Source organism: Corella eumyota, chromosome 5, assembly GCF_963082875.1.
Source record: "Corella eumyota chromosome 5, kaCorEumy4.1, whole genome shotgun sequence".
In the NCBI taxonomy this organism is placed as follows: Eukaryota; Metazoa; Chordata; class Ascidiacea; order Phlebobranchia; family Corellidae; genus Corella; species Corella eumyota.
In genome coordinates this window covers 13,233,633-13,258,006 of record NC_137494.1, presented here as the reverse complement: position 1 = coordinate 13,258,006, position 24,374 = coordinate 13,233,633, and the positions used below count along the sequence as shown (strand labels likewise).

At 30.0% G+C, this 24,374-nt stretch overlaps 3 protein-coding genes and 1 non-coding gene across 7 annotated transcripts; 3 read left to right on the top strand and 1 right to left on the bottom strand.

Moving 5' to 3' along the window:
• Positions 1-27: 27 nt before the first annotated feature.
• Positions 28-16,049, bottom strand: LOC145752460 (transmembrane protein 120A-A-like). 3 transcript variants are annotated; one of them, XM_082568753.1, is made up of 4 exons: positions 15,925-16,049; positions 7,663-7,818; positions 7,234-7,352; positions 6,592-6,748 (listed from the first exon to the last, which is right to left on the bottom strand). In XM_082568753.1, the coding sequence occupies exons 2-4, from the start codon at positions 7,753-7,755 to the stop codon at positions 6,709-6,711; spliced, it is 252 nt and encodes an 83-aa protein (XP_082424879.1). In that variant the 5' UTR covers positions 7,756-7,818; positions 15,925-16,049; the 3' UTR covers positions 6,592-6,708. The 3 variants fall into 3 exon arrangements, with proteins under 3 accessions (XP_082424880.1, XP_082424879.1, XP_082424878.1); XM_082568754.1 differs by lacking the exons at positions 6,592-6,748; positions 15,925-16,049 and adding an exon at positions 28-991 and having other exon boundaries at positions 7,663-7,850; XM_082568752.1 differs by lacking the exon at positions 15,925-16,049 and having other exon boundaries at positions 7,663-7,850.
• LOC145753980 (5S ribosomal RNA) lies at positions 8,369-8,487 on the top strand. Its single transcript, XR_014283896.1, has one exon. It is a non-coding gene; the product is annotated as a 5S ribosomal RNA (ribosomal RNA).
• Positions 11,009-14,608, top strand: LOC145752179 (persulfide dioxygenase ETHE1, mitochondrial-like). Its single transcript, XM_082568406.1, has 9 exons — positions 11,009-11,255; positions 11,506-11,563; positions 11,698-11,787; positions 11,916-11,970; positions 12,293-12,441; positions 12,511-12,640; positions 12,987-13,076; positions 13,530-13,646; positions 14,121-14,608. The coding sequence occupies exons 1-9, from the start codon at positions 11,155-11,157 to the stop codon at positions 14,204-14,206; spliced, it is 876 nt and encodes a 291-aa protein (XP_082424532.1). The 5' UTR covers positions 11,009-11,154; the 3' UTR covers positions 14,207-14,608.
• Positions 15,851-23,665, top strand: LOC145752459 (integrin alpha-7-like). Of its 2 annotated transcripts, none has more exons than XM_082568750.1 (24): positions 15,851-16,066; positions 16,174-16,320; positions 16,637-16,699; positions 17,025-17,129; positions 17,250-17,309; positions 17,392-17,499; positions 17,557-17,713; positions 18,065-18,213; positions 18,270-18,489; positions 18,834-18,985; positions 19,402-19,573; positions 19,708-19,833; positions 19,958-20,118; positions 20,198-20,284; positions 20,395-20,598; positions 20,661-20,822; positions 20,899-21,005; positions 21,100-21,222; positions 21,315-21,414; positions 21,811-21,992; positions 22,342-22,512; positions 22,671-22,796; positions 23,215-23,366; positions 23,427-23,665. In XM_082568750.1, the coding sequence occupies exons 1-24, from the start codon at positions 15,904-15,906 to the stop codon at positions 23,515-23,517; spliced, it is 3,288 nt and encodes a 1,095-aa protein (XP_082424876.1). In that variant the 5' UTR covers positions 15,851-15,903; the 3' UTR covers positions 23,518-23,665. The 2 variants fall into 2 exon arrangements, with proteins under 2 accessions (XP_082424876.1, XP_082424877.1); XM_082568751.1 differs by having other exon boundaries at positions 15,851-16,077; positions 16,179-16,320.
• The last annotated feature ends 709 nt before the right edge of the window (positions 23,666-24,374 follow it).

The following is a 24,374-nucleotide window of genomic DNA, read 5'->3' as shown; positions in this document are numbered from 1 at the left end:
GAAGGTGAAAAAACGAATTCTAAGCTGTGAAAATGTCAAAACTTATGGTGTTTGCTGCACTAGTTTGTTTGCTTGTTTGGACAAGCAAGACAAATAGTCAAACAGCTGTGAAAAGACATTGGAGAAGACCAGCAGGGCAAGTTGTGCAACCAAGAAGTAAAACAAAGTGTTTGCCTCTGTTGAAACTAATTTGTAACACGAAATTTAGAAGTTGTAAGGCCCCGTTGTTAAAAAAACAAAGTATTTTAACGCCAGGTAATACTACAAGTTGTAAAAAATTTACTTTTTAATTTAAATTATACGTTTGTGATTTTTTTTTAAATTAGAAAGTTCAGCGCTTAATTGTCGAGCTTCTACATTAAATTTTAGTAACTTTCTGAAGTGGTAAGAACACTTGCTACACCACACATAAGGTCGCAGGTTTAATCCCCACTGCTCTCATGCTATAGCTCTTTAATACAAGTTTTTATTCCATTATTTGCGTTTTTTGTATTTTTTTTATGTTAAAACGTAAAGTAACTTTTATTTTTTTACACTTTCCAAATCTTAAGTTGCCTTTTTTAAATATTATTGCTTCAGTAAAATCGCTTGATATGTTTTAAAATGTTGTTGTTTTGTTCTTTTATGTATTTATTTAATTCATTTTGGACTTTGTCACGATAACAAATAAACTATCGATTTAATTTTACAGAAAAAGGCCAACCAGCCACAGTAAGGCGCTCTAGAGTACGTCGAATATACCGAAGAAAACCTATCAGCGTAAACTGCTCAATGTGTAAGAGTCGATGTTGGTAAAAACATAAAAAATTCAACAATATATATTTTATATCATTTCTATGTTTCGTATTTTTCTAGTGTATATTTTTCGACTGTTGATGACTGCTTTTGGTATTTCTTTAGACAGCGATGTAGATATTGATAATAACGATTACCCTGACCTGCTGGTGGGCACTTTATCGGATCAGGCAATTTTGTTCAGGTATTTTGAATCCTAAAATAATATATTTTTTAACAATTTAACTTTTTTTATTTTTTAAAATTTTATAAAAAAAATTTTTAAGTTGAAAAATCGATATTTTTAATTATTTTTTATCTAGAACGCGGCCGACAATTAGCGTCGATTCATCCATAGTGACGCACCAGATATTCTAGATTTATCAAAACCAAATTGTAAATACAACGGGAATAAATATTCGTGTTTTCAAATCACATTTTGCCTAAAGTAAGTGCAAGTTATTTAAAAAAAACATTGGAAAATCAATGTAGTAATTTATTCTAAGAGGTTCTTGTTTTGATTCCCACCGCTTGGAAATCGAAGGAACGGCGGTGATACCGGACGCAGGTTCCCGCGAAATTTTAATTTTTTTACCGAAGTTTTTTTTTTTTTTTCAATTTTTTTTTTAACTTCTAAAAATTTTTTTTCGATTTTTTGAGGCCCCGGTCGTTAACCAAGCGAAGAATTTTTAGTTGAAAAAAGTAGCATACTAGTTGCGGAGAGGCAGAAAAACAAAGAACATTTAAATTTAATAACATAAATAAAAGAAGACGTAATTGCATTAAATAAAAAAAATAGTTTTTTAAAAAAAAAGAGTCCTAAAATTTAAAAAACACACCAGACTTACAGAAAATCGGACCCAACTTAGAGTTTTATGTTTATACAAATTAAACCAAATCGTGTTGTAGATTTTTTAGATCAGTATTTAAAAAAAAATTAATTTTAACAAACGGTTCAAGAAAAAATGGGTAAGTTTCTTAATATTATTTTTTTTACAGTGTGATTTTACATAGAGTGGACAATGATTTTTAAAATTAATCTAATTACAGTTTATGTGTTACCGTTAAATGTTAATAAAGTGTATTTTTCTATCTTTTTTTTTTCTATATTCCCTTAAGGGCCAGCCTGGAAAGTAGGGCAGATCTCGTGCGTGCAAGCGTAAAAAACGTACCAAAACGTAAATACATTTTTGGGGAACCACCTGTCCACGGTACGCTTGAGTAACGACGTTAAACTCTATAAGGTAATCACATTTCTTGTTTTTAATATTTATAAACTCTTGCAAATTAGATACCGGGCGGTTAAAATACCCCATTAAAAAAATTTAAAAAAGTGTAATTACGTACCAGTTATACAATGTTAACAAATTAAAAATTTCAACGTGTTTTTAATATGGAAAGAAAGCGTTTAGACAAAAAAGTTCAAAGTGACCGAAGTTACAAACATAACTTAAAAGATTTTAAAAAAAGTTCGTAGTTTTTTTATGTTTTAAATACTTTTAAAATAGCTTCGTATATTTAAGTTTTGAATAAAGTAAGATAATTTTTAAACGAAAAGTAACAAAAGGTTCCTAGAAAAAATGGGTAAGTGTAAAAACAAACTAAATTAAAATTTGACTTAAAATCCGTCATCAAAAATGTAATTATGTTAACCGTTTAAATAAAATATTTGTATAGCACTTTGTACTTTAGTAAAAAAGGTTTATAACAGAATACCGCTGCATTAGAAAACAGGTGTATTAAAAATTTAGGTGGCATTTTATAAGCTTTGTGAGTATTTTATCTTAATATTTTGTTTTAAAATGGGGAAATGTAATTTGTAAATAATTTTGTGGATGCATTATTGTCAAATACTAAGGGTTTCAAAACCTACTTAATGTGGTAGATGGGTTGTTTCATACGATACAGGTAGCGTTGATAATTCTAGAAATCAGCGAACCGCGACATCAGCTGATCAGTAGTATGAAAGTAAACATACCATTACATTATCGCTATGTTTGTCTGAACTGATGTACTTTCAAAAATTATTAAATTGCCATCAAAGTGTTTAAGGTATATCTTTTAAACTTACCTATAGCAATGCGTATTTATATTAGTATTTTCATTATTATTTTGTTTTAAAATCGGGAAATGTAATTTGTAAATCAGTTTGTGGATGCATTATTGTCAAATTGAAACAACAAAAGATTTGGGTTTTGGGTTTGGTGACCATGCCATAACATACTTTAAATCTTTATGTAAACATTAATACTTTTGGCATGTTTTAAATCGTTAATACTTTTGGCATGTTTTAAATCATTAAATTGATTTTGTCATTTTTTCCCGTCGCATTGTTGTAATATTAATTGTATATCGTATTTATTATTTATTTTTATCAATGTGCGAAAAACCAAAAAGATAAAGTAGCGTTAATTGAACAAATACTCCATAACGAATTTACTATACCAACAGGCCGAATGTGCGCGAAACAATGTGGTAATACAAACCACAGAGATTTTAACCCACAGAGATCCGCAACTAACAAAAAAAAACAGCTAGTTTTATGAAAAATTAGCGAACTGTGACATCAGCTGAGCACCATGGCTATTTGCTAAAAAAAACGCTCATTAAGTCTCATTTTAATTAGGATTTACGTTACGCAATTTAGGCCAGATACATTTCAGTTGAAGAAACGATATACTGTTTTATTCGCCAGCAAGTGTGTTTAAGATGTCAACAACTAAAAAAAACTGTGTAAATACTAAAATACCATGTGTAAATACTAAAAAAATTTGGCAAGTTTTGAATCATAAATTAGATTTAATCCCATCTCCCACGCGCAAATATATTCTTGGGAAATCCCCTATTACCGCCTAGTAATGAGAATGTATGAAAAGTTCGCAAAGCGTCAATGGAAATATGTCGCTTTTACGCGTTCGTCTCAGTTCGCTAATTCTCTTTTCGCATTCTCTTTTTTTTTGTGAAACTGATTCGGCATGAAAAGGGCTTAATAACGCTGTGAAGTGGCGTCTAAAATAAGATATCGGTTTTAAGAATTGATTATTGGTAAACTCTTGCAAATTAGATACTGGGCGGCTAAAATATCCCATTAAAAAATTTAAAAAAGTGTAATTACGTACCAGTTATACAATGTTAACAAATTAAAAATTTTCAACGTGTTTTTAATATGGAAAGAAAGCGTTTAGACAAAAAAGTTCAAAGTGGCAGAAGTTACAAACATACCTTGAAAGATTTAAAAAAAATTTGTAGTCTTTTTATGTTTTAAATACTTTTAAAATAGCTTCGTATATTTTAGTTTTGAATAAAGTAAGATAATTTTTAAACGAAAAGTAACAAAAGGTTCCTAGAAAAATGGGTTAGTGTAAAAACAAACTAAATTAAAATCCGTCATCAAAGATGTAATTATGTTAACCGTTTAAATAAAATATTTGTATAGCACTTTGTACTTTAGTAAAAAAGGTTTATAACAGAATACCGCTGCATTAGAAAACAGGTGTATTAAAAATTTAGGTGGAATTTTATAAACTTTGTGGGTATTTTATCTTAATATTTTGTTTTAAAATGGGGAAATGTAATTTGTAAATAATTTTGTGGATGCATTATTGTCAAATACTAAGGGTTTCAAAACCCACTTAATGTGTTAGATGGGACGTTGTGATTTATGCGATACCGACTTTATCGTAGGCGCAACACAAGACTTTGTAAATCTAGAAATCAGCGAACCGCGACATCAGCTGACCAATAGGGCCCATAGGGCCAAGTAATAAAATTGGTAGAGTAGAGAAAAATCTTCGAAAGGAATTCGCTAGACGAAAAATTACAAAATGATTTGCAAAAGATATACGAAAGATTTTTAAAGTAGTGGTCAGGGTGAAAGAAATAAAAATAAACTGTGACGCTAAATGAGTCCCATACAAATTAGGGAGTATGTTGTTTTATTGCGATTTGGAGCATTTTGACCTAAATTTCAAAAAAATGTCGTTTAGGAAATTGTATTTTTTGGCAATGTGTTCAATTAAAAAAATAACTGTTGTTATATGGTAGAATCAGTCAAGTTAGGGTGACAAATTGCTATTTGCTACTTATAGCAATGCTTTATTTATAATAGTATTTTTAATAATATTTTGTTTTAAAACATAGTTGGAATGAATTTCGAAATCAAGCCTCGTACGTCCAGTTGTTAAATAAATTAATCAACTTTATTTTTAAATATGCTACACTGAACAGTTCACTATTTGCTACTTACTACACTCCTAAAAAAGCTTTGCGGTTTGCGCTACCGCAGCGACTGTACGTAGTACCCTATTTGCGTGAGCGAGTGTATGTGCCGTACCCTATTTTTTATTTTCGCTACAGCGAGTGTAAACTTTTCCAATATCGGTTTATAGCTGGGGAGAATATAAGTGTATAGCTGCTTCTCTCAGGTCAGGTCAACTAGCTGGGGAAAGGCAAAAAATAAAGAAAATTTAAAAAAAAATTAGTAACATAAATAAAAGAGAACGTAATTGCATTAAATAAAAAAATAAGTTTTAAATAAAGAAGGGTCGTAAAAATTAAAAAAAAAACACCAGACTTACAGAAAATTGGAACCAACTTAATGTTTTTAAGAGAATAAAAAGTTATAACAATTAAAACAGTAACAGACCAGAAAAGTTTTTAAGTTTTATTTATAAAAAAAGTGGTAATGTTTATACAAATCTTATCTAATGTGTTGTAGTATGTTTAGATTTATTTTTAGAGTAAATATTCTAGTTATCACTAATTAAAGGTTTAAGAAAAAATGGGTAAGTTTTAAAAATTAACTGTTTATATTTAACAATGTGACTTGCCAAAAAAAGAAAGAGTAATTTTAAAACTAAATTAAGCAAATTGTTTTTAGGTGAAATACATTTAAATTAACAAGATAACCTTAATTTGTTCGAATTTTTCAAATACAGCCTACCTAATTAAAAAATACTTTTTAAGTGAAAAATACCTTATATAATACGGCTAAATATTGCTTTTCATGTTAAGATTGTTTTTTGCAAAAAAAAATTAAAAAAAAAACAACAACCCAGCATATGATCTTCTAGAGGATTGACGAATTACCTTTCGCGATATTTTTATGACGTCGTGCGTCACGTGACTCGCGAGCGTTGGGACTTTCCCTATTTACAATATTTACCTTCAAATTACGATATCTCAAAAACTACTTGACCAATTTTTAAAATAATCGTATCCTCGTGCAAGTTGGAAGGGCGAGTAGTGTAGCATTAGTGCGGCTCGTGTATTTTAATGGGTGATAAATTGTACTTGATTGACTGGGGCCAACTATTTGTATGTTCTCTTTGTTACATATTTTATATTAGTCGGCCCATTTTCTCTCAGTTACGTATTTCTCTCGGCAACGTTTTTTAGGTAGCTTAAATTAAACTTATGACTTGTTTAACAGATAATCAAGATGAAATACATATCGAAATTGACTTTGATAACAGACGAGTTATTTTGTATGCGCACGGTCCAATATCTCCACCTACCGGCGATGACGAAACACGTAAATAAAGTAGTATAGTGGCAAAAAAACCCGATTTTAATATATAAAACTATCATGTATTAATTAAACATACAATTTAAGCTATGTGATTATATGTTGTATGCTGTTTTAACCAAAACAATTTAAAAATTTAGGTAGTTGATTTATTTTCAAATTTTAATGAATAGAATTATTGTAACTTAATTTTTTTAGAAAATGACTTCTGGTCTTGGAATGGAATTCTACCAAACAACTACCAAAGCACAATTCCTTTTGGTAATTTATATAAAAATTCGTTTATTAATAAAAATTTATATTTAATTGCACAAAATAAAAAAAACTATAAATTCGTATAATTTAAAGAAAGTGTTTTAAAAAAAATTATTTTTGTTTTTTTTTAGTCGACTAGGTTTTAATTCACTTCAAGCCAAAGATAATGAACAAATTACTATCAAGCCAACCCTTCAACATAGTACAAATTGTTAATCTTTTAATTGTATTTTTTTGCATTTTTTTATGTTATTTTGTCCTCCCTAACTAATTTAACTTAAATGTATATATGCAAATACCATATAAAATTCAAGAAGTTTATTACAAAAAATATATATATCAAGTTAAGCTTCAATAAAAATTTATAAAGTTAATATATGCAAGTTTTTTAATTTTTTATAATTTTATGGTCTAACCAATAATATTTTTATTTTTTATAAAAAAAATTAAAATTGTATATATAGTATATATATACATTAATTTTTACAATTGCAATTCTCCGTGTAAAAATAATAAAATGATAACTTGTATATACTTTACTTATTGTCAATTTACACTTTTTCAATTTTGTTTTTTATCTGTAAATTCTGTTGTGTATATACTTGATTTATATTACTTTGTTATTCTGTAGTACAAATATACAACCCATAGAAAACTAAAAAGTATACAATAAGTACCTCTTTATTGCAGCTTTGAGTAATTTAATTTTCTTAAGTTGTCGATCGATTTGTGATTTACAAGTATTTCTCTGCATGTGATATGCCTCAGCGGTTTTACGATATTCCTTATGTTTATCCTATAAATTTAAATCAAGAAAAAAATCAATGAATTTTTTTATCTCATACTGTAGCCCCCTTAAGTAGGGTGCTATAATTGGTATAAACTCCTGCTAAGCCAGCACTTAATCAGCAGTATAATTACCAGACAATTATTATCTGTAATATCCCAAACTGCTAAAGACACGTTGAGACTGTGGTTAGAGTAACAGTTGTTACTCTATGTTTAGGTCGCGCATTCGACCTTTCCACATCGAGGATAAAGATATATACAAAAAATTCAACTTTTTAAAACATAGTTTTAAGTTAAAAATTTAGTTTGTTTCTAACCTGGACTTTTTCATAATCTTCTTTTAATGCTTCCCACTCTTCCAAACAAGTTAAAAACGAGACACTTTGTCCAATTTTTTGTGCAACTTCCATTTTTAATTAAAAATTTTTTACAGTCTTCCAAATTAAAATAGTTTTAACAATTGGCAGTTTGACCTAACAAATTTAAACAAGCTGTATAAAAAGCTGCAGACTATTTTTTAAAACTAGGATGTCAGCATGTCTGTCAGTTAGATTAACTAAAAATACTGTCTGACAAAGTGACAGACATCTATAAACAATCGGACAATCCAGAAAACTGTTTGTAACTTAAATTACTTTGCATTTATGTTGAAATGTGTGTAAGTAGAAAAAAACCTAAACAAAATCCATTTTATTACGTGCTGATATGCCCATAGAGATACTAATATATATTAGTATCTCTATGGATATGCCAGCCTTTATATTTATTTTAATGTCATTGACGCGTCATTAAAAAAAGTAAACACTTTTTGTAAAAATATTCTAATTATTGATTTGTCTAAATCTAGTAACTACCCGCTTGTTATTACTGAAATTATAAACCAAAAGAATTTTTATTTGAAATATTTTTACATACTTTTTTAAAATTTTATTTGCGCTTATATATTAATGACATCTTCGCCTTATGCCTATGACGTAACAATGCCCGATTGTGCTTAAGTGCGAGTATAGTGTTTGGTATATCGCCTACGACCATACCACGTTGAGTACACCCCATCTCGTCCGATCTGGGAAGTTAAGCAACGTCGGGCCCGGTTAGTACTTGGATGGGTGACCGCCTGGGAATACCGGGTGCCGTAGGCAATTTACTTTTTGTTATAAATCACGAAACAGGATCGAAATATTAACAAAAATATTTAATTTTATTTGTTTAAAATAAACATGTACAAAATGTTTTAACTTTTATTATCACACTAAACTGACCTAGTGATTTGTTTTTATTAATTATTAACTCTATAGTAAGTAATTATACGAACCAAAAAGAGGGAAATTTATGAGTTACCTTTCCAATCTGCCTATATATACAGGTCCATGTAGTTAGTTTGTACAGTTTGTAGCGTTTTGAAGGTGAAAAAACGAATTCTAAGCTGTGAAAATGTCAAAACTTATGGTGTTTGCTGCACTAGTTTGTTTGCTTGTTTGGACAAGCAAGACAAATAGCCAAACAGCTGTGAAAAGGCATTGGAGAAGACCAGCAGGGCAAGTTGTGCAACCAAGTAGTAAAACAAAGTGTTTGCCTCTGTTGAAACTGATTTGTAACACGAAATTCAGAAGCTGTAAAGCTCCGTTGTTAAGAAAACGAAGTATTTCAACGCCAGGTAATACTACAAGTTGTAAAAAAATGTAGTTTAAAGTTTTTAATTCAAATGATACGTTTGTAATTTTATATATTAGAAAGCGCTTAATTGTCGAGCTTCTACATTAAATTTTAGTAATTTTCTAGTAATCTTAGCTTCGCCCAACTTTTTTTTAATTTTTAACAAATGATACATGAATTCACAGCCTAAACGTAAAGTAACTTTAATTTTTTTACACTTTCCAAATCTTAATTTGCCTTTTTTAAATAATATTGCTTTGGTAAAATAGCTTGATCTGTTGTTTTGTTATTTTATGTATTTATTTAATTCATTTTGGACTTTGTCACGATAACAAATAAACTATCGATTTAATTTTACAGAAAAAGGCCAACCAGTCACAGTAAGGCGCTCTAGAGTACGTCGAATATACCGAAGAAAACCTATCAGCGTAAACTGCTCAATGTGTAAAAGTCGATGTTGGTAAAAACATAAAAAATTAACAATATATATTTTATATCATTTCTATGTTTCATATTTTTCTAGTGTATATTTTCCGTTCTCTTAACATTTGTACAACAAGGTATATAGCTAGTTTGTTATGTTTTATTGCTCTTAAATAACGTTTTGTTTAATTGCCATTTTTGTTTGTTTTCATATTTATTGTTTTGTAAATAAATAATATAAATATAACAAAAAATATTTTTGGTTATTTGGCCAATGTAAAACACTATAAATTATAGTTATTAAACACATTCTTTAAGGTTTAAATACATAAATAGACATCTTAAATTAACAACATTTAAACCGAATTCATAAAAATTATATAAAACAAATAGTATAAGAAAAATAAAACTGTGTAAATGAAATAAATTAAAGTTATATACGATTCGTTCCAACCATTTTATTTTATTGTTCTTAACCAAAAGTTTTATTAAATTTATTGATTGTCCCACAGAATAAATAATAAATATGTTTATGTTTGTTCTAAATTTATCTGAAATTTATGGGTTATAACACTGAATTAAACGTTAAAATATTATAAATTAATTTATTGTTTATAGCAACTATTAAAAAATAGTTTATTTATATTTTTATTAACTTTTGGGAAAAAGTCTTTATAAACCTTTAAACTTACTTATAAACTGCCAAACACTATAAACAAAAAATGAGCTGATCTTCTCAAAAAATTTTTTTTTAACAAATATATTACAAAAGAAAATTTAGGCCTTTTAAGCGTTAATTAAACATAAACTTGGATTTCAATATGCAGTAATAACTACACACAATAAAATAAACACATTATTTACCTTATAACTACAATAAATATGTTAACTTTTCGACGTTTGATATCGGTATTTAACCTGACCGTTTGTTAATAAGGCAAACAAAAAAGCAAAAAATCGAAACCGGTTTAAACCAGTTGAAGCCTGCGTTGTTCAAACTATGTTTTGTTACATAAACGTTGTATTTAATCTAGCAGGTCATTTTGCAAAAGTAATTAGCAAACAGCAGACTGACCAGGAACGACCAGAGGTAGTTTAAAAAAACAGACCAGAGAACTTTTTAATGTTTAAGACACGGCGAGTATAAGTAAAGTACTAAAATCTGAAAAGGCACAAAAAAACTAGCATAAACATCTAAACTAATGCAACTTAATAGACTTGAGTGTTTTATTTATGTTTAAGTCAAAAATTTAAGTTATTAACGCATATTTGCATTTAACAATTTGAAGTAGAAAAATAGAAATAGTATAAAGAAATAATACACGCCCCTTTTTATTTAACCAACCATATCATTCGTCATGCCTTTAACAACAATAACAAAAATGTTTCAATTAAATTTCAAATTTTTATTCTTATTTTTTAACCCTTTAAAAAAACTTTTTAAAAAATAAATTCAAGGACCGACTAGTTTTTATATTTAAAAAGAATGTTGTCGTTTTTTTAGGGGTTTTTGGTTTATGAGTATTCTAATTTTAGCTGTCTACGTGCAAATGTACTCCTAAATAATGGTGTTAAATTTATAACTTTTACTTCTTTTTTAAACGGTGTGATTTCAGAACTTTAATGTAATGCTTTATGCTAGCATTTAAAAAAGTGTACAAGTGATTTTATTGAGCAATATAAGCGATTTTAAAATCTGTTAGTTAGTGATATTTGTATAAAATCTGAAAATGGAGAAATCTTTGCTTTTTAAATGTTTTAAGCAAATCGTGCAACAATCTACTAAACAACTAAGTTTAAAGCCAACCCAGACTGCCCTTCCACATTTAAGGTAAAACTTAACAAGCCTATTTTGTAAATGTTAATTCTTTTTATATTTTGGCTTTAATATTTTTATTAAATTAATTTATCGTTGTTGTTAAAAGGTTAACCCACAGCCTTACCAAAAACTAAGATATGTTACCCTAGTCCAGTCTTAAGTTGCATTTTGGCATTTTTGACTTGAAGATATTATTAACATACTTATTATTAACAATCTGATTATAAACCTATCTTTACTTAAATTAACAATGTATTCTTAGATTTGAGCAACATAGAACACTTCATAATAAACCTAAAGATAAAATAATATTCAGACAGGTATAATAATATATATTAAATTTAAAAAAAAATTTTTCAAAGTTTCATTTTTTTATTCCTGTAATTTATAAAATAACTTACATTAATTTACACTTAGTTGTATATATATTACATTTTTTCTTTATTTTTTGCAGTTATTTCATGCTGATACTTTCACTTACACTTATTTACTCGGCTGCCCCAAAACCAGAAATGCTGTTATTATTGATCCTGTTTATGAAATGGTATTTTAACATAAATTTATGGCTTTTTATGTTTTTTCAGAAATTGATAATTAATGCTTTATAATTATTGTTTTTGTGGGGGGTTAAATTTTTTTAGAAAAATTAATTTTATGATTTTATTTATCTAGGTTGAAAGAGATGTGAAATATGCCAAAGAAATTGGATTGAATTTGATATATGGAAGTAAGAATTTACAAAACCAATTTATAGTTAAAATTAAAAAAAAGATTGTTGTTCTTACTTTTTTACAGCAAAAACCCTATGTTTTTGCTATAAAAAATAGCTCAATTTTTTAAATTTAAATCTTTATATAATGGGCATAGTGGACATCATATATATGTAACCAATGTTTGGTCATACTATATAAATAACACTGCCATTTGTGGTGCGTGGGTAAATTATCACAGGCAAATATTAGTTAAGAGTTTCAACCATATAACAATTAAAATCCCGACTATAGGCCGAACTGACAACTAGTATTACAAAATTTAAACATTTTTTTTAGTGAACACCCATGTTCATGCTGACCATGTGACTGGAACTGGATTGTTACAAAAAGAGTTGCCAAATTTAAAATCGGTTATTTCCAGAGCTTCCGGTGCAGAAGCAGATAAATTTTTTGACGACAACGAAGTAATTAAATTTGGCGAACAGGTAAAATTAAAACAAATTTTTAGGTTAAAAAATCTCATAAATTTAACAAAAAATTTTGTACTTTGATAGAAAATCACTTGTTTAAGAACACCTGGTCACACTAATGGTTGTACAACTTATGTTTTACATGATCATGGCCTAGCTTTTACTGGTGACACTTTACTTATAAGGGCATGTGGAAGGACTGATTTTCAACAAGGTATTTTAGGGTACCTTTAAAATATATATATACCGAATGCATAGTGGACAGAACACTTGACTTCACTACATGAGGTCTAGGTTCGATCCCCGATGCTCTCATGCTGTAGCGCCCTTGTGAAGGCGCTATAAATGGTATGAACTGAGCCAGTACTAAATCAGCAGCTTAATTATCAGGCAATTACAATCTATAAAAACCCAAACTGCCAAAGACATTATGAGACTGGGTAAGGGTAAAAAATGTTACCTCATGTTCTTTCCACATCGAGGATAAATTTTATACAAAAAATACAGTATTTATACTTTTTTAGAACTTTGTAAAATTTTTTGATTTTTAATTTTTTTAGGATGTTCTAACATGTTATATGAATCTGTTCATTCTAAAATATTTACTTTGCCCGATCATTATCAATTATATCCTGGTCATGACTATAGAGGTAAGTACAACAATTAGGTGTAAAAAAAGTAATTTAATATTTTACTAAAATACTTTGAATTTTTTTGTTTTTTTTTGTCTAATTTTTATTTTTTTAGTCTAAAATTTTATCAACAATTAGGTGTAAAAAAAGTAATTTAATATTTTACTAAAATACTTTGAATTTTTTTTGGCTAATTTTTATTTTTATACCTTTTTAAATGTACTAGTCGATGACCCAACCTTAATGCAATTTTAATTGTTGTAATATGGTTGCCACTCTTAACTAATATTTGCGCGCAATAATTTACCCGCACACCACAAATGGCAGTTTTATTTATTTTGCAGAGCTATTAATTGAACATACATATATGTATATATATATGTTTATATGTTTATCATTCACTAAACTTCATTATATTTTGATTATCATTTATTTTTTACTGAACAGTTTATTAAAATTTTTTTTTTTTAGGTTTTACTTCAACTACAGTAGAAGAAGAGAAAAAATTTAACCCCCGTTTAACCCTAACTGAAAAAGATTTTGTCGAATTTATGAAAAATCTGAATCTGGCATACCCTAAACTTATCGGTAAGTTTTGATTTAAAAAAAAAATTTAACGGTTTAAAATATGTTTTTTTAGTAATTTAATATTAAAATGATATATATATATATTTTTTTTGTATATTTTTTATCTTCAATGTGGGAAAGTCGAATGCGCGACTTAAACATAGAGTAACAACAGTTACCCAACCCAGTCTCAGTTGTCTTTGGCAGTTTGGGATAATATAGATTATATTTACCCGATAATTATGCTGCTGATTAAGTGCTGGCTCAGCAGGAGTTTATACCGTTTATAGCGCCTTACTTAAGAGCGCTACAGCATAAGATCAGTGGGGATTAAACCTATGTGGTGTAGCAAGTGTTCTTACCACTACACCACGCTGCCGGTCTCAAATTAACGGTTTTAAATATAGATTTTAGTAATTTATTATGAAATTTATATATTTAATATGAATGTTGTGCTTTTTTTCTAATATTGTATTAAATTTAATTTTTTTATAGATATCGCTGTACCATCAAACCTAAAATGTGGAAAAATTAGCCAAGAGGCTCTTTTGGGCGGAAATAAAATTCTTGAGAAAAAGTAAAAATTTACACAACCCCCTTTTTATAAATACCCCCCCACAGCTAACCCCAGCTAATTAACATACAGGGGGTTATTTGTTGTTTATATTTTTATGCACATAAAATATTAATTTTGTTAAAATTTCATTCTTGCCTAACATTTTAATGCAAAAGTTTAAAAAATAATGTTGTAAATTTTTTAAATTTCTCATGCAAATTGTAACTTTTTGTATATATTTCTTATTCGTAATTGGCTTAAAATTATCATCAAAACTTTTTTCTTTATTTAAATATGTGATCTTAAATTAATACATGTAAAATAAATGCTGCAAAAAAAATGTATGGCTAAATTTAAAAACTATTCAATGAACAAGTTTATATCTTAAACTATAGCTATTTTAATTTTTTTTATGTGAATAGTAGTTGGTATTTTGTGCCAAAAATTTAAAGAAAAAAATTGTGAATAAACAAGTTATAATACCCTGTATTTGTGACGTAACATTATGGGTAGTCGGAAAAAATAGCAGGCCTTCAATAGTGCATGTTATATTAGGTAGTAATTTATACTCAAAACCAAATTTTACAAACGCAAAAAAACGTTTTTTTATTGGGAAGTGGGCGATAAAAATGCTTTTAAAATTCCACAAAAACCACTAACATTTACTTAAAGCACATCAGTCATAAATAAAAACAAAACTATCAAGTTAAAACACAAAAAAATCGGTAATAAAACCAAAATAACGCAACAGCCTAAAACATAAAAAACACTCCTCTATTTTTTCCTACCTCGCGCTCATGTTAATAATCAACCATCTATTAAATAACAAAGGCGGGTTATGTTTGCATAATAGAGTTGTTCAAATAGCAGGCTACATAGCGAAGCAAGTATATTACGTATAAGGCTAGGGCGTTGAATCAAGTTTAGAGTAACAGTAACCAGCGCGTAAAGAAACTTATTTGATCGGTATTCAGAGAAAGAAATACAATTTCCAAACTAGATCGTAGGGTTTACTTATTTATAGGCCCTATTCTGGTTACTTATAAAGCATGTTATTTGTAACACTGTATTACACGCGTGGTTAAGTACAATAAACGTCAAACTAGCCAAAATAAACAAGTGTTTAATTTCAAATACTTAAACCATGACAATTGTTCGTCGAAAACAGTATTGTGTATAATGGCCAAGTTTAATAGTTAAGCGCTTTAAGTGTTTTTTAGAATATTTTGAGTGTGTATTCTAGCTAAAGTATTTATAAAGTAAAGCTAGTTTTATGTAAATATAGATAACTTCAGCTAAATTCATAAATTTAAATCCAAATTTGTTATGTTTTAGTCTTTAGTTTTGAATGAGTTAGCATCAGTATAATAAAAGTTAAGTTTTCAGGCTTACTTTTAAACATATTAAAACTTATTATGACTATTTTTAAATTAATTTTGTTTAACATAACTTCAAATGCTGGTTTTAAAACGATAGTATTATAAGGAAAAAACTGACCCAGCATAACCCCGAATTTTACACCCCCTTCAACCTTCTCTTTAACCATTCTAAACCAATTTGAAACCACTCACACGTTTAAATTAAATAACAGGATAAAAAATTGCCTAAACACACCCAGTAGAACAATTTAACGAATTTGTCAATATTTTTATACATTTAAAAAGGTTTTAAGGCTAAAAACATTGAAAAATGAATTAAAATCAGTTAAAAAAACTTGACAAAATGGGTGAGAACTTAACATACCTTGTGCTGCCTGTGCTTTTATTGGTTAGCTTCACAAAAGGTTACAACTTGGAGGAACGACTTCCACTTTACAAGAAAGGTCCGGACGGAAGCACTTTTGGTTTCAGTGTTGCCCTACATAAAACCATCGACAGCCCTAAAAGTAAGAACAGGGTTTTACTTCAAATAGACCTAAATTAAGCCATTATATTAATTAGTGACGTCATGTATATATTTGAATGACGTCAATATTTTATTATGACGTCATAGGCCAGTTAAAGAGGAACATTCTCGTGGTGGGAGCCCCCACAGCAAACGCATTATCGTCGCAGAAACTCACCCACCGACCTGGGGGGATTTTTTATTGCCCTCTAACTAACGACGAAGGGGACTGCAAGCGGGTGAAAATGGACAAGGGTAAGGACTTTTTTATTTGGACATGAATAGACTCTTTTTTATAGATCTGAGGGTAGAAACTTTTTTATATGAAAAAGGGGAGTACTTTTTACGTGGATAGGATTTAAAGTTCAGGGTTTAAAGTAAACACTTTTATTTGGGTTTAAAGTATACACTTTTGATTTGGGTTTAAAGTAAACACTTTTGATTGGGTTTAAAGTAAACACTATTTTGATTCGAAGTAGAAACTTTTTTATTAAGGTACAAAGTAAACACTTTTTTATTTTGGTTAACGGTAAGCACGTTTTAACAAAATTTTTATATTATGACATCACAGGTGAATCGACGCGAGTTAGCAACAAGACTGGACAATGGCTCGGGGTCAGTTTAAAAAGCCAAGGTTAGAATAAAAAAACTTTAATAAAAAAACTTTAATAAAATCTAAAATATATTTAAAAAAATTTAAATAAATCGTTACCCAAACTACCTTTACTAAACAGGTGGAAATTTGAAAAAATAATTTGCCACAAGAAGGAATCGAACTTGGTACCACAATCGTTCAATTAACTAAAAAATTTACAGATTTTTTAAAGATTATGACAAAAAAAAATTAACCAAAAAAGTATACCGCTGAAAGGAATCAAACCAGGTACATCTTGTACGCAAAAATTTACAAAAAATATCAAAAATGGCCGAAAAAACTTTTTTTTAAATTTTTTTGATAGGTCCTGGAAAATATTTGATCACGTGTGCGCATCGTTACTCAAGCGTGTGGGGACATGGCGACGACGAGAATCAGAGTCTTTGCGGGAAATGTTTTCTACTTAACAGTAAAAAAAAAATAATTTTTACCAAAAAATTTATTAATTTTTCTCTGGCAGATTTTTTTAATTTTAAAACGTATTTTTTATTATTTTTAACTAGATTTTACACATAATTTTCTTTTACAGATACTGGCAAAGGTGGCATAAAAGAAATAACTCCAGAGGAAAGCCAAAATTTATTTATCGGTAACTAAAAAATCTTTCAAAAATTTTTTCCCAAAAAAATCAAAAATAACTTTGTTTGTTTTTTGTTATTGTTACGTCACAGACTCGCCGTGCCAGATGCTCGATGACAAAACAAAGCAAGATCTCACCGGGGCAAGTTTCGCCCAAGCGGGGACAAATATTGCATTTCATGACGATAGTTACGTACTAGGTAAGAATGTTCTAGAATGTAAAATTTTGAAAAGTTGATTTAATTATGACGTCACAGGGGCACCTGGGACCTGGTCGTGGACTGGGGCTATGTTCGATTTTAACTTGTACGATTTTGCGGACGACAACTGGCACGCTCAACTAAACCAGAATTTCTTTCAAACTGATGGTTGCACATCGATTGAGATGTACGATGAAGTGGAAAGATGCGCCAGGTAAGACCGGATGTACCCGAAACGGTGACCGAATCGGGGTCCAGCAGTATGGTTAAATTTACTGGACAGTGTGACCAAATCTACTTAACATCGCGACCAAATTAGGATCCGGTTTGGTGACCGAATTTACTTGGCACCATGCCCGAATTAGGGTCCGGTGGTGTGACCGAAAATACTTGACACTGTGGCCGAAAAAGGGCCCGGTATTGTGTACCAATTACAGTCCTGTAATATGACATGAAAATTGTGACCGAATTTGTAGCAACGGGACTTAATGTGCCCAAAAATTAACCCTTAATAAGCTGAAAAGCATCAAATATATTAAAAAAATCCTTTTTCTTGTTTTTTTAGCATTCCGGTACGAAGAGACAGCTACATGGGGTTCTCCGTTGCTACTAGCAACAAGATATACCCATGGTCAAACAAGACCGTGTTTCTAGCTGGGGCTCCGCGGGGAAATTTTACCGGGGCCGTGGTGTTGTATCAGAAAAAATCCCGAGGTACGTCATCAAATTAAAACTTTTTCTCCCAAAAAATTTAATTAATTTTTTTACAGACAGCGATTTTTTAATTTATCTTTCCCCGTTAACCAATGACGTCATAATGGGCCCCCAGATGGGTTCAAGTTTTGGGTACTCGGTGATTACATGTGACGTCAACGGCGACGGATTAGATGACGTCATAATAGGAGCTCCGCAATTTTATCAATATTCGAAGGAGGGAAAGTTTGGAGGAGCAGTGTTTATTTATTTAAATACAATCGGAAAATTATTTAGGTTTAATTAATTTGTTTTTGTATTTATTTTTTAATTTTTTTGTTCTATTTATTTTTCTTTAAGGTTTAAAAAAGTAATTAATTTTTTAATAAATGTGTTTTTCATATTTTTTTTCTGAATAATTTTTTAAATTTTTAACATCATTTTTTTAAATATTACCTTCAGATAATAGGGTTTACGCATTTTTTTTTGGGGGGGGGGGGGGGGGGGTTATGGGGGTATTTTGGCGTGTTTAAGCTATCTGTAAATTCCTGGCTCAAGAGCGAAAAGTGTGGCATTGGCGCGGCTCGAACCCAAAACCTCATGGTCTGTAGTTTTTAACATAATTTAAATTGAAATTTTAGCAAGGTGACCCCACAGCGCTTATATGGGCCACCAGATTCGTTTTTTGGTTACTCTTTAGCGCCTCTTGGTGACCTAGACCAAGACGGTTACAACGACTTTGCTGTAGGGTCGCCATACGAAGGTTCTAGCGGAAAAGTTTACATTTACCGAGGTAAATCCAAATTTTAAATCAGGTTTATGAATTTTTTAGGGTTTTTTGACGAAACTCTAGAAATGCACAATAACTGCACTATAGTTTTTAACACAGTCATATATATCTTAAGCTTGTGGTCCAGGGTTTAATTCAGGCTGTTAGCACGTCATAGCATATTTAAGTAAAAAGGTAAGTAGTTGGAATTAAACCCACGACTTTTGGTTAAAAAATAACAGTATGCATGGATAAGGCCTTAGCGATTACTATTAAAGTGCGACCAATTCTAACACTAAAACACTAAAGATCCCAGGATCGATTACTGCCAAAGTAAGACCTTAGTGGTCAAAAGATTTAAAAATGTCAACATTTTACAAACATTTAATAAATAAACAAAAAAACTAAACAGCAAAATCAAGCTTATTTTTTACTTGCAGGTCACCCAAGCGGCATAGTCCAAAAATCCCAAATTTTGAACGGGAAAAACTACAGAAAGTTAGGTGGAATGACTGCTTTTGGTATTTCTCTAAACAGTGACGTAGATATTGATAATAATGATTATCCTGATTTGTTGGTTGGGACTTTATCAGATCAGGCAATTTTGTTCAGGTATTTTGAATCCTGAAAAAATAACTTTTTTTTTACCAATTTGTTAATTTTTTTTATTTTTAAAATTTTATGAAAAAAACATTTAGATGAAAATTGTATTAAAAAATTCGAAAATTTTTATTTTTTTTTTCTAGAACGCGACCGACAATTAGCGTCGATTCATCCTTAGTGACGTCACCAGATATTCTAGATTTATCGAAACCTAATTGTAAATACAACGGGGCGAAATATTCATGTTTTCAAATTACATTTTGTTTAAAGTATGTGCAAGTTATTTAAAAAAAAAAATTGAAAAATTATTATTGCAATTTATAATAAGAGGTTCTGGGTTTGATTCCCACTGCTTCCGTTTTTTATTTTTTTTAATAAATATTTACTTTTCAGTTATACGTCGAGGCGTGACGAATTTACTGGCGAATTAGAATTAGAATACAAATTAACATTAGATAGCAAAAGACAGAAGAAAAACAGAGCGTCAAGGGTTTTTTATGGAAAACCAAACGGCCCGACGGAAATCGAAGAAACGGCGGTAATTCCGGACGCAGGTTCCCGCAAAATTTTAATTTTTTTCCTGAAGTTTAAATTTTTTTTAAACTTATTTGTTATATTTTTTTGATTTTTCAGGTCAAATTTTTTGCCCGATCGTTAACCAACCGATATATTTCAACCCAACAGCAAGAAACAAACTACAGCCAATCACAGTTGATATCAGTAAGTTCAAACAAACTATTTAAAAAAAACTAAAAAAAAATTTGAAAAAAATTCTTAAATTAAAAAAAAAATGAATAAAAAAAAACATTTTTACAAAAATAATTTCACAGAATTCTGGCTTGCCACTGACAAGAACAACATAACAGGCATAGCGGGCGATCAGGCAATTTATTCAATGATCAACAACCCTATCTTAAATGCTGATTATTTTAGTGAACGAAATAATATTGTTACCTTGAAAAACGATTGTGGTGACGATGGCTGCCAAAGTGACTTAAAAATCAACGGCTCTTTACCGTCACAAGTGATGATCGGTGGGTTTTAAAATTAAAAAAAAAATTAATTGAAAAAATATTTAAAATTTTTATCCGCTAAGGTGGTGATGGAAGGTTAAAAATGAGACTCGAAATTTTGAACGATGGAGAAGAAGCCCATCAAGCCTACGTCAGAATTAAATTCCCACAGCTAGTTTATTACGATAATTTCACAGTCGTGACGTCATCAGGAAATGACGTCAAATGCGAAATGTCAAAGAAAGGCAAACAAATTTTATTCGTTTTTTAAAGAACCGAATCTGCTATAATTTAAAAAAGAGGTTTTTTTATTTTTTGTAGGTGACTATCTTAACTGTGTACTGGGTAACCCCTTCCCAGGAGGTGGCGCAAGGGAGGTGATTGATTTTAATTTAGACGTCGCAGCTTTGACAATTGACATTAAGCAGGTAAAAATTAAACCCCCAAATTTTAGCGAAAAAAATTTAAAAATAAAAAAGTTGTAGATCAAAATTTTCATTTTCCAAATTCTTCTTATTCTAGATTGTAATAGAAGTAAGTGGGTCAACAAGCAGCATAAACCCCGAGCTTCGGCCATTTTTTCTCTATTGTGACGTCATGGTCGAGATGTCGCTGTCGTTAAAAAGCTACGGCAGACCGCAGCAGGTATACGCAAATATTTGAATATTATGACGTAACTGATAATGACGTCACGAGCCATAAAAACCCAAAACAAAATAAACATTTTTGATTGGTAGATACGATACAGCGACGGACCAATCATAGGGGAGTCTGCGATCGAGTCCACGAAGGAGATTGGACCGTTGGTTGAATTTACTTTTAATATCAAAAACGAGGGTAAGTCACGTGACATATAACATAACCTATAACTGTATTATGATTACTGAAACTTTTTGAATATTCGTTTAACCGAGTTTTTGCCCAAAAACTTCATTTACCGAAAACTGGGCATTTTTATAACCCTTACCCTTATCTGGAAAAAGTTCTTTATTTTTTCGGTAAATTTTCGAAATTAAAGTTTTTGGGAATAAATTCTTCGGTAAATTAGTTTTCGGTAATATGACAGAATACTGCTATACCGTTAAGTCTGCTTTCAAATTAAGGACAAATAAAAAAATAAAAATAATATAAAAACCCACTGGGTCAAAGTAATTTAATTAACCCAATTATCAAGCTGCAAAGTCGGCCTTCAATAATTAAGAATAAACCAAATATTAAATATATTTTTGACAGGTCTCCGACCAGCTGAGGGGTTAGAATTTGTTGTTAATTTTCCCTACGAAATCGCGAACGGAAAATGGTTGTTATACCTCGAGTCTGCTAGGGTTATTGGGGGCTATGGGGGGTATTGTAACCCGGAATATGTAAATGAACTTGTTTTACCATTTGGAGGGAAGGCTAGGACGAAACGAAAGGTATTTTGTATGCTTTAAAAAGTCTTAAAACGGCTAAAAATTGGTTAAAATCATTTTAAAAACGAGACTTTAAATAATTATTTAATTAAATTTGGATATGTAACTGTCTAATTTTACCAAACTATATGATAGAGTTAAGAAGGCGATATTTTTGTCCAAATTATAGGCCTACAAAATAAATAAAACTGCCATTTGTGGTGCGCGGGTAAATTATCGGGGCAAACATTGGTTAAGAGTTGAACCATATAACGACAATAAAAATACTTAAAATAGGGGTCGCTATCGACTAGTAAAACATAATAACCAAAATGAACCATTTAAACCAGCTTATAAACCATTTTTAACCTAGGCCAACGAAAAAGAACCAACAGCTTCTGCAATGTACGCTGCACCAGGCCACGCGGAAAAACTAAGCAGTGTTCGAACATTACAATGCTCGACTAACACGTCACAATGCGTTGATATTGTGTGTAACTTAGAGCCAATACAAGAAGGGGCAACTGTATCAGTAAACTTACAAGTAAGAGCTAGAGTATATATAAAGTAAGGGTAAAAATATACTCAAATTGCAAATAATAGGTAGGTTGAAGCTGTTTTAAATGTAAAAATTAACATGATTCTATATTTTTATTCATTTAAAGTCGTTTTTAGGCTTAAAAAATCCGTTTTTTATTGTAGTCTAGGTTGTGGAAATATACCTTCCTAGAGGAATATGTAGGGGTACATTTAATTAATGTGGAAACACTGGGAAATGTTCGAAACGTTTTTGAAAACGTTCAAATCAAAGGAAATCAAATACAAAGAGTAAGTTTATAAAATTGTTTTATTAAAGGTCGTATTGTGAGCTTTAAAGTTAGTTTTTTTATTTATTTATCCTCGATGTGGAAAGGTCAACTTTACAGCCTAAAATTAGAGTAACATTAGTTACCCTGGCCCAGTTTCAAGTTACCCCTGGCAGTTTGGGATATCATAGATTTAAAAAAAATAATTAAGTTGCTGATTAAATATAGGCTTAGCAGAAGTTTATACCGTTTATAGCACCTTACTCAAGGACGCTACAGCATGAGATCACTGGGATGGAACTCAGGACCTCATGTAGTGTGTAGTGTAGGAAGTGTCCTAGGTTCGATACCCAGTGATATCATGGTGTAGTTTACCACATGGTACCGGTTAGCCTTTTCTTCAGTAAGTTCGGTATTATTTTAGTTTTTTATTTTTTTAGATAGAAACTACGGTGGACAACAACGTCACTAGCGATGACGTCACTGCAGTGTTTCCCTGGTGGTATATATTAATTGCAATCGTGGGGGCTCTGTTAATTTACGTCCTAGTGGTTTTGTGTTTGTTCCGATGCGGGTTCTTCAAACGCCAGAGGTCGCAATTTATTTTATTTTCCATCTTTTTATTTTATTTTTTTTAATTTTTTTTTTGCAGGTATAAACATAAACAAAATCCCGCTTATGACGTCATAGACGAGAATGACGAACAACAACAACACGCGGTCAGAGAGCAAAGTCAAATTTAAATGACGTACAAGTAGTGACGTCACAAAAAGCGCGCTAAAATTCGCAAAATATACAAAGAGGGCTGTTTAAAAGAAGTTAGAAAAAAATTTGCAAACATTTTTTTATAAATTTTTAAATATTTTTTTTATATACACACGTTAATGTAGAGCTGACTTTAACATAATTTAAAGTTTTATTTAATAATTTTGCTTTTATTTTTTATATTCTTTATAATTTAAAATTAGATCCTGATTTAATTTTATCAATTTTTTTTTTAATTTTAATTTTTATGATTTTTTTTTTAAATATGCAAAAAAAAAATAAATTATACCAGAATTAAATTTAATAGATATCCAAAAAAACGTTTTTTAAGCACTTTTGTCAATCCAAAAGAAACAATATTTTTTTTCTTATATATCTTTATCCTCGATGTGGGAAAGTCGAATGCGAGACTTAAACATAGAGTAACATCAGTTACTCCAACCCAGTCTCGAGTTGCCTGTGGCAGTTTGGGATAGTATAGCTTATAATTGCCTGATAATTATGCTGCCTATTAAGTGCTGGCTCAGCAGGAGTTTATACCGTTTATAGCGCCTTACTCAAGGGCGTTACAGCATGAGAACAGTGGGGATTGAACCCACGACATCATGTGTGGTGTAGCAAGTGTTCTTACCACTACACCACGCTGCCGGTGAATTTTAAAACATAAAGAAAAAATGACTTATTTTTTGGTGTTTAACATGACATAGTATTTACATTTTAACAAATGGTTTTATAGTAGTATAAAGACATGGCTAGCATATCTAATTTGTATTTAAATTAAATCTTTAACAAGAAAACGGAGAATGTAGAATTTAGTTAAGCCTAAAAATACAAT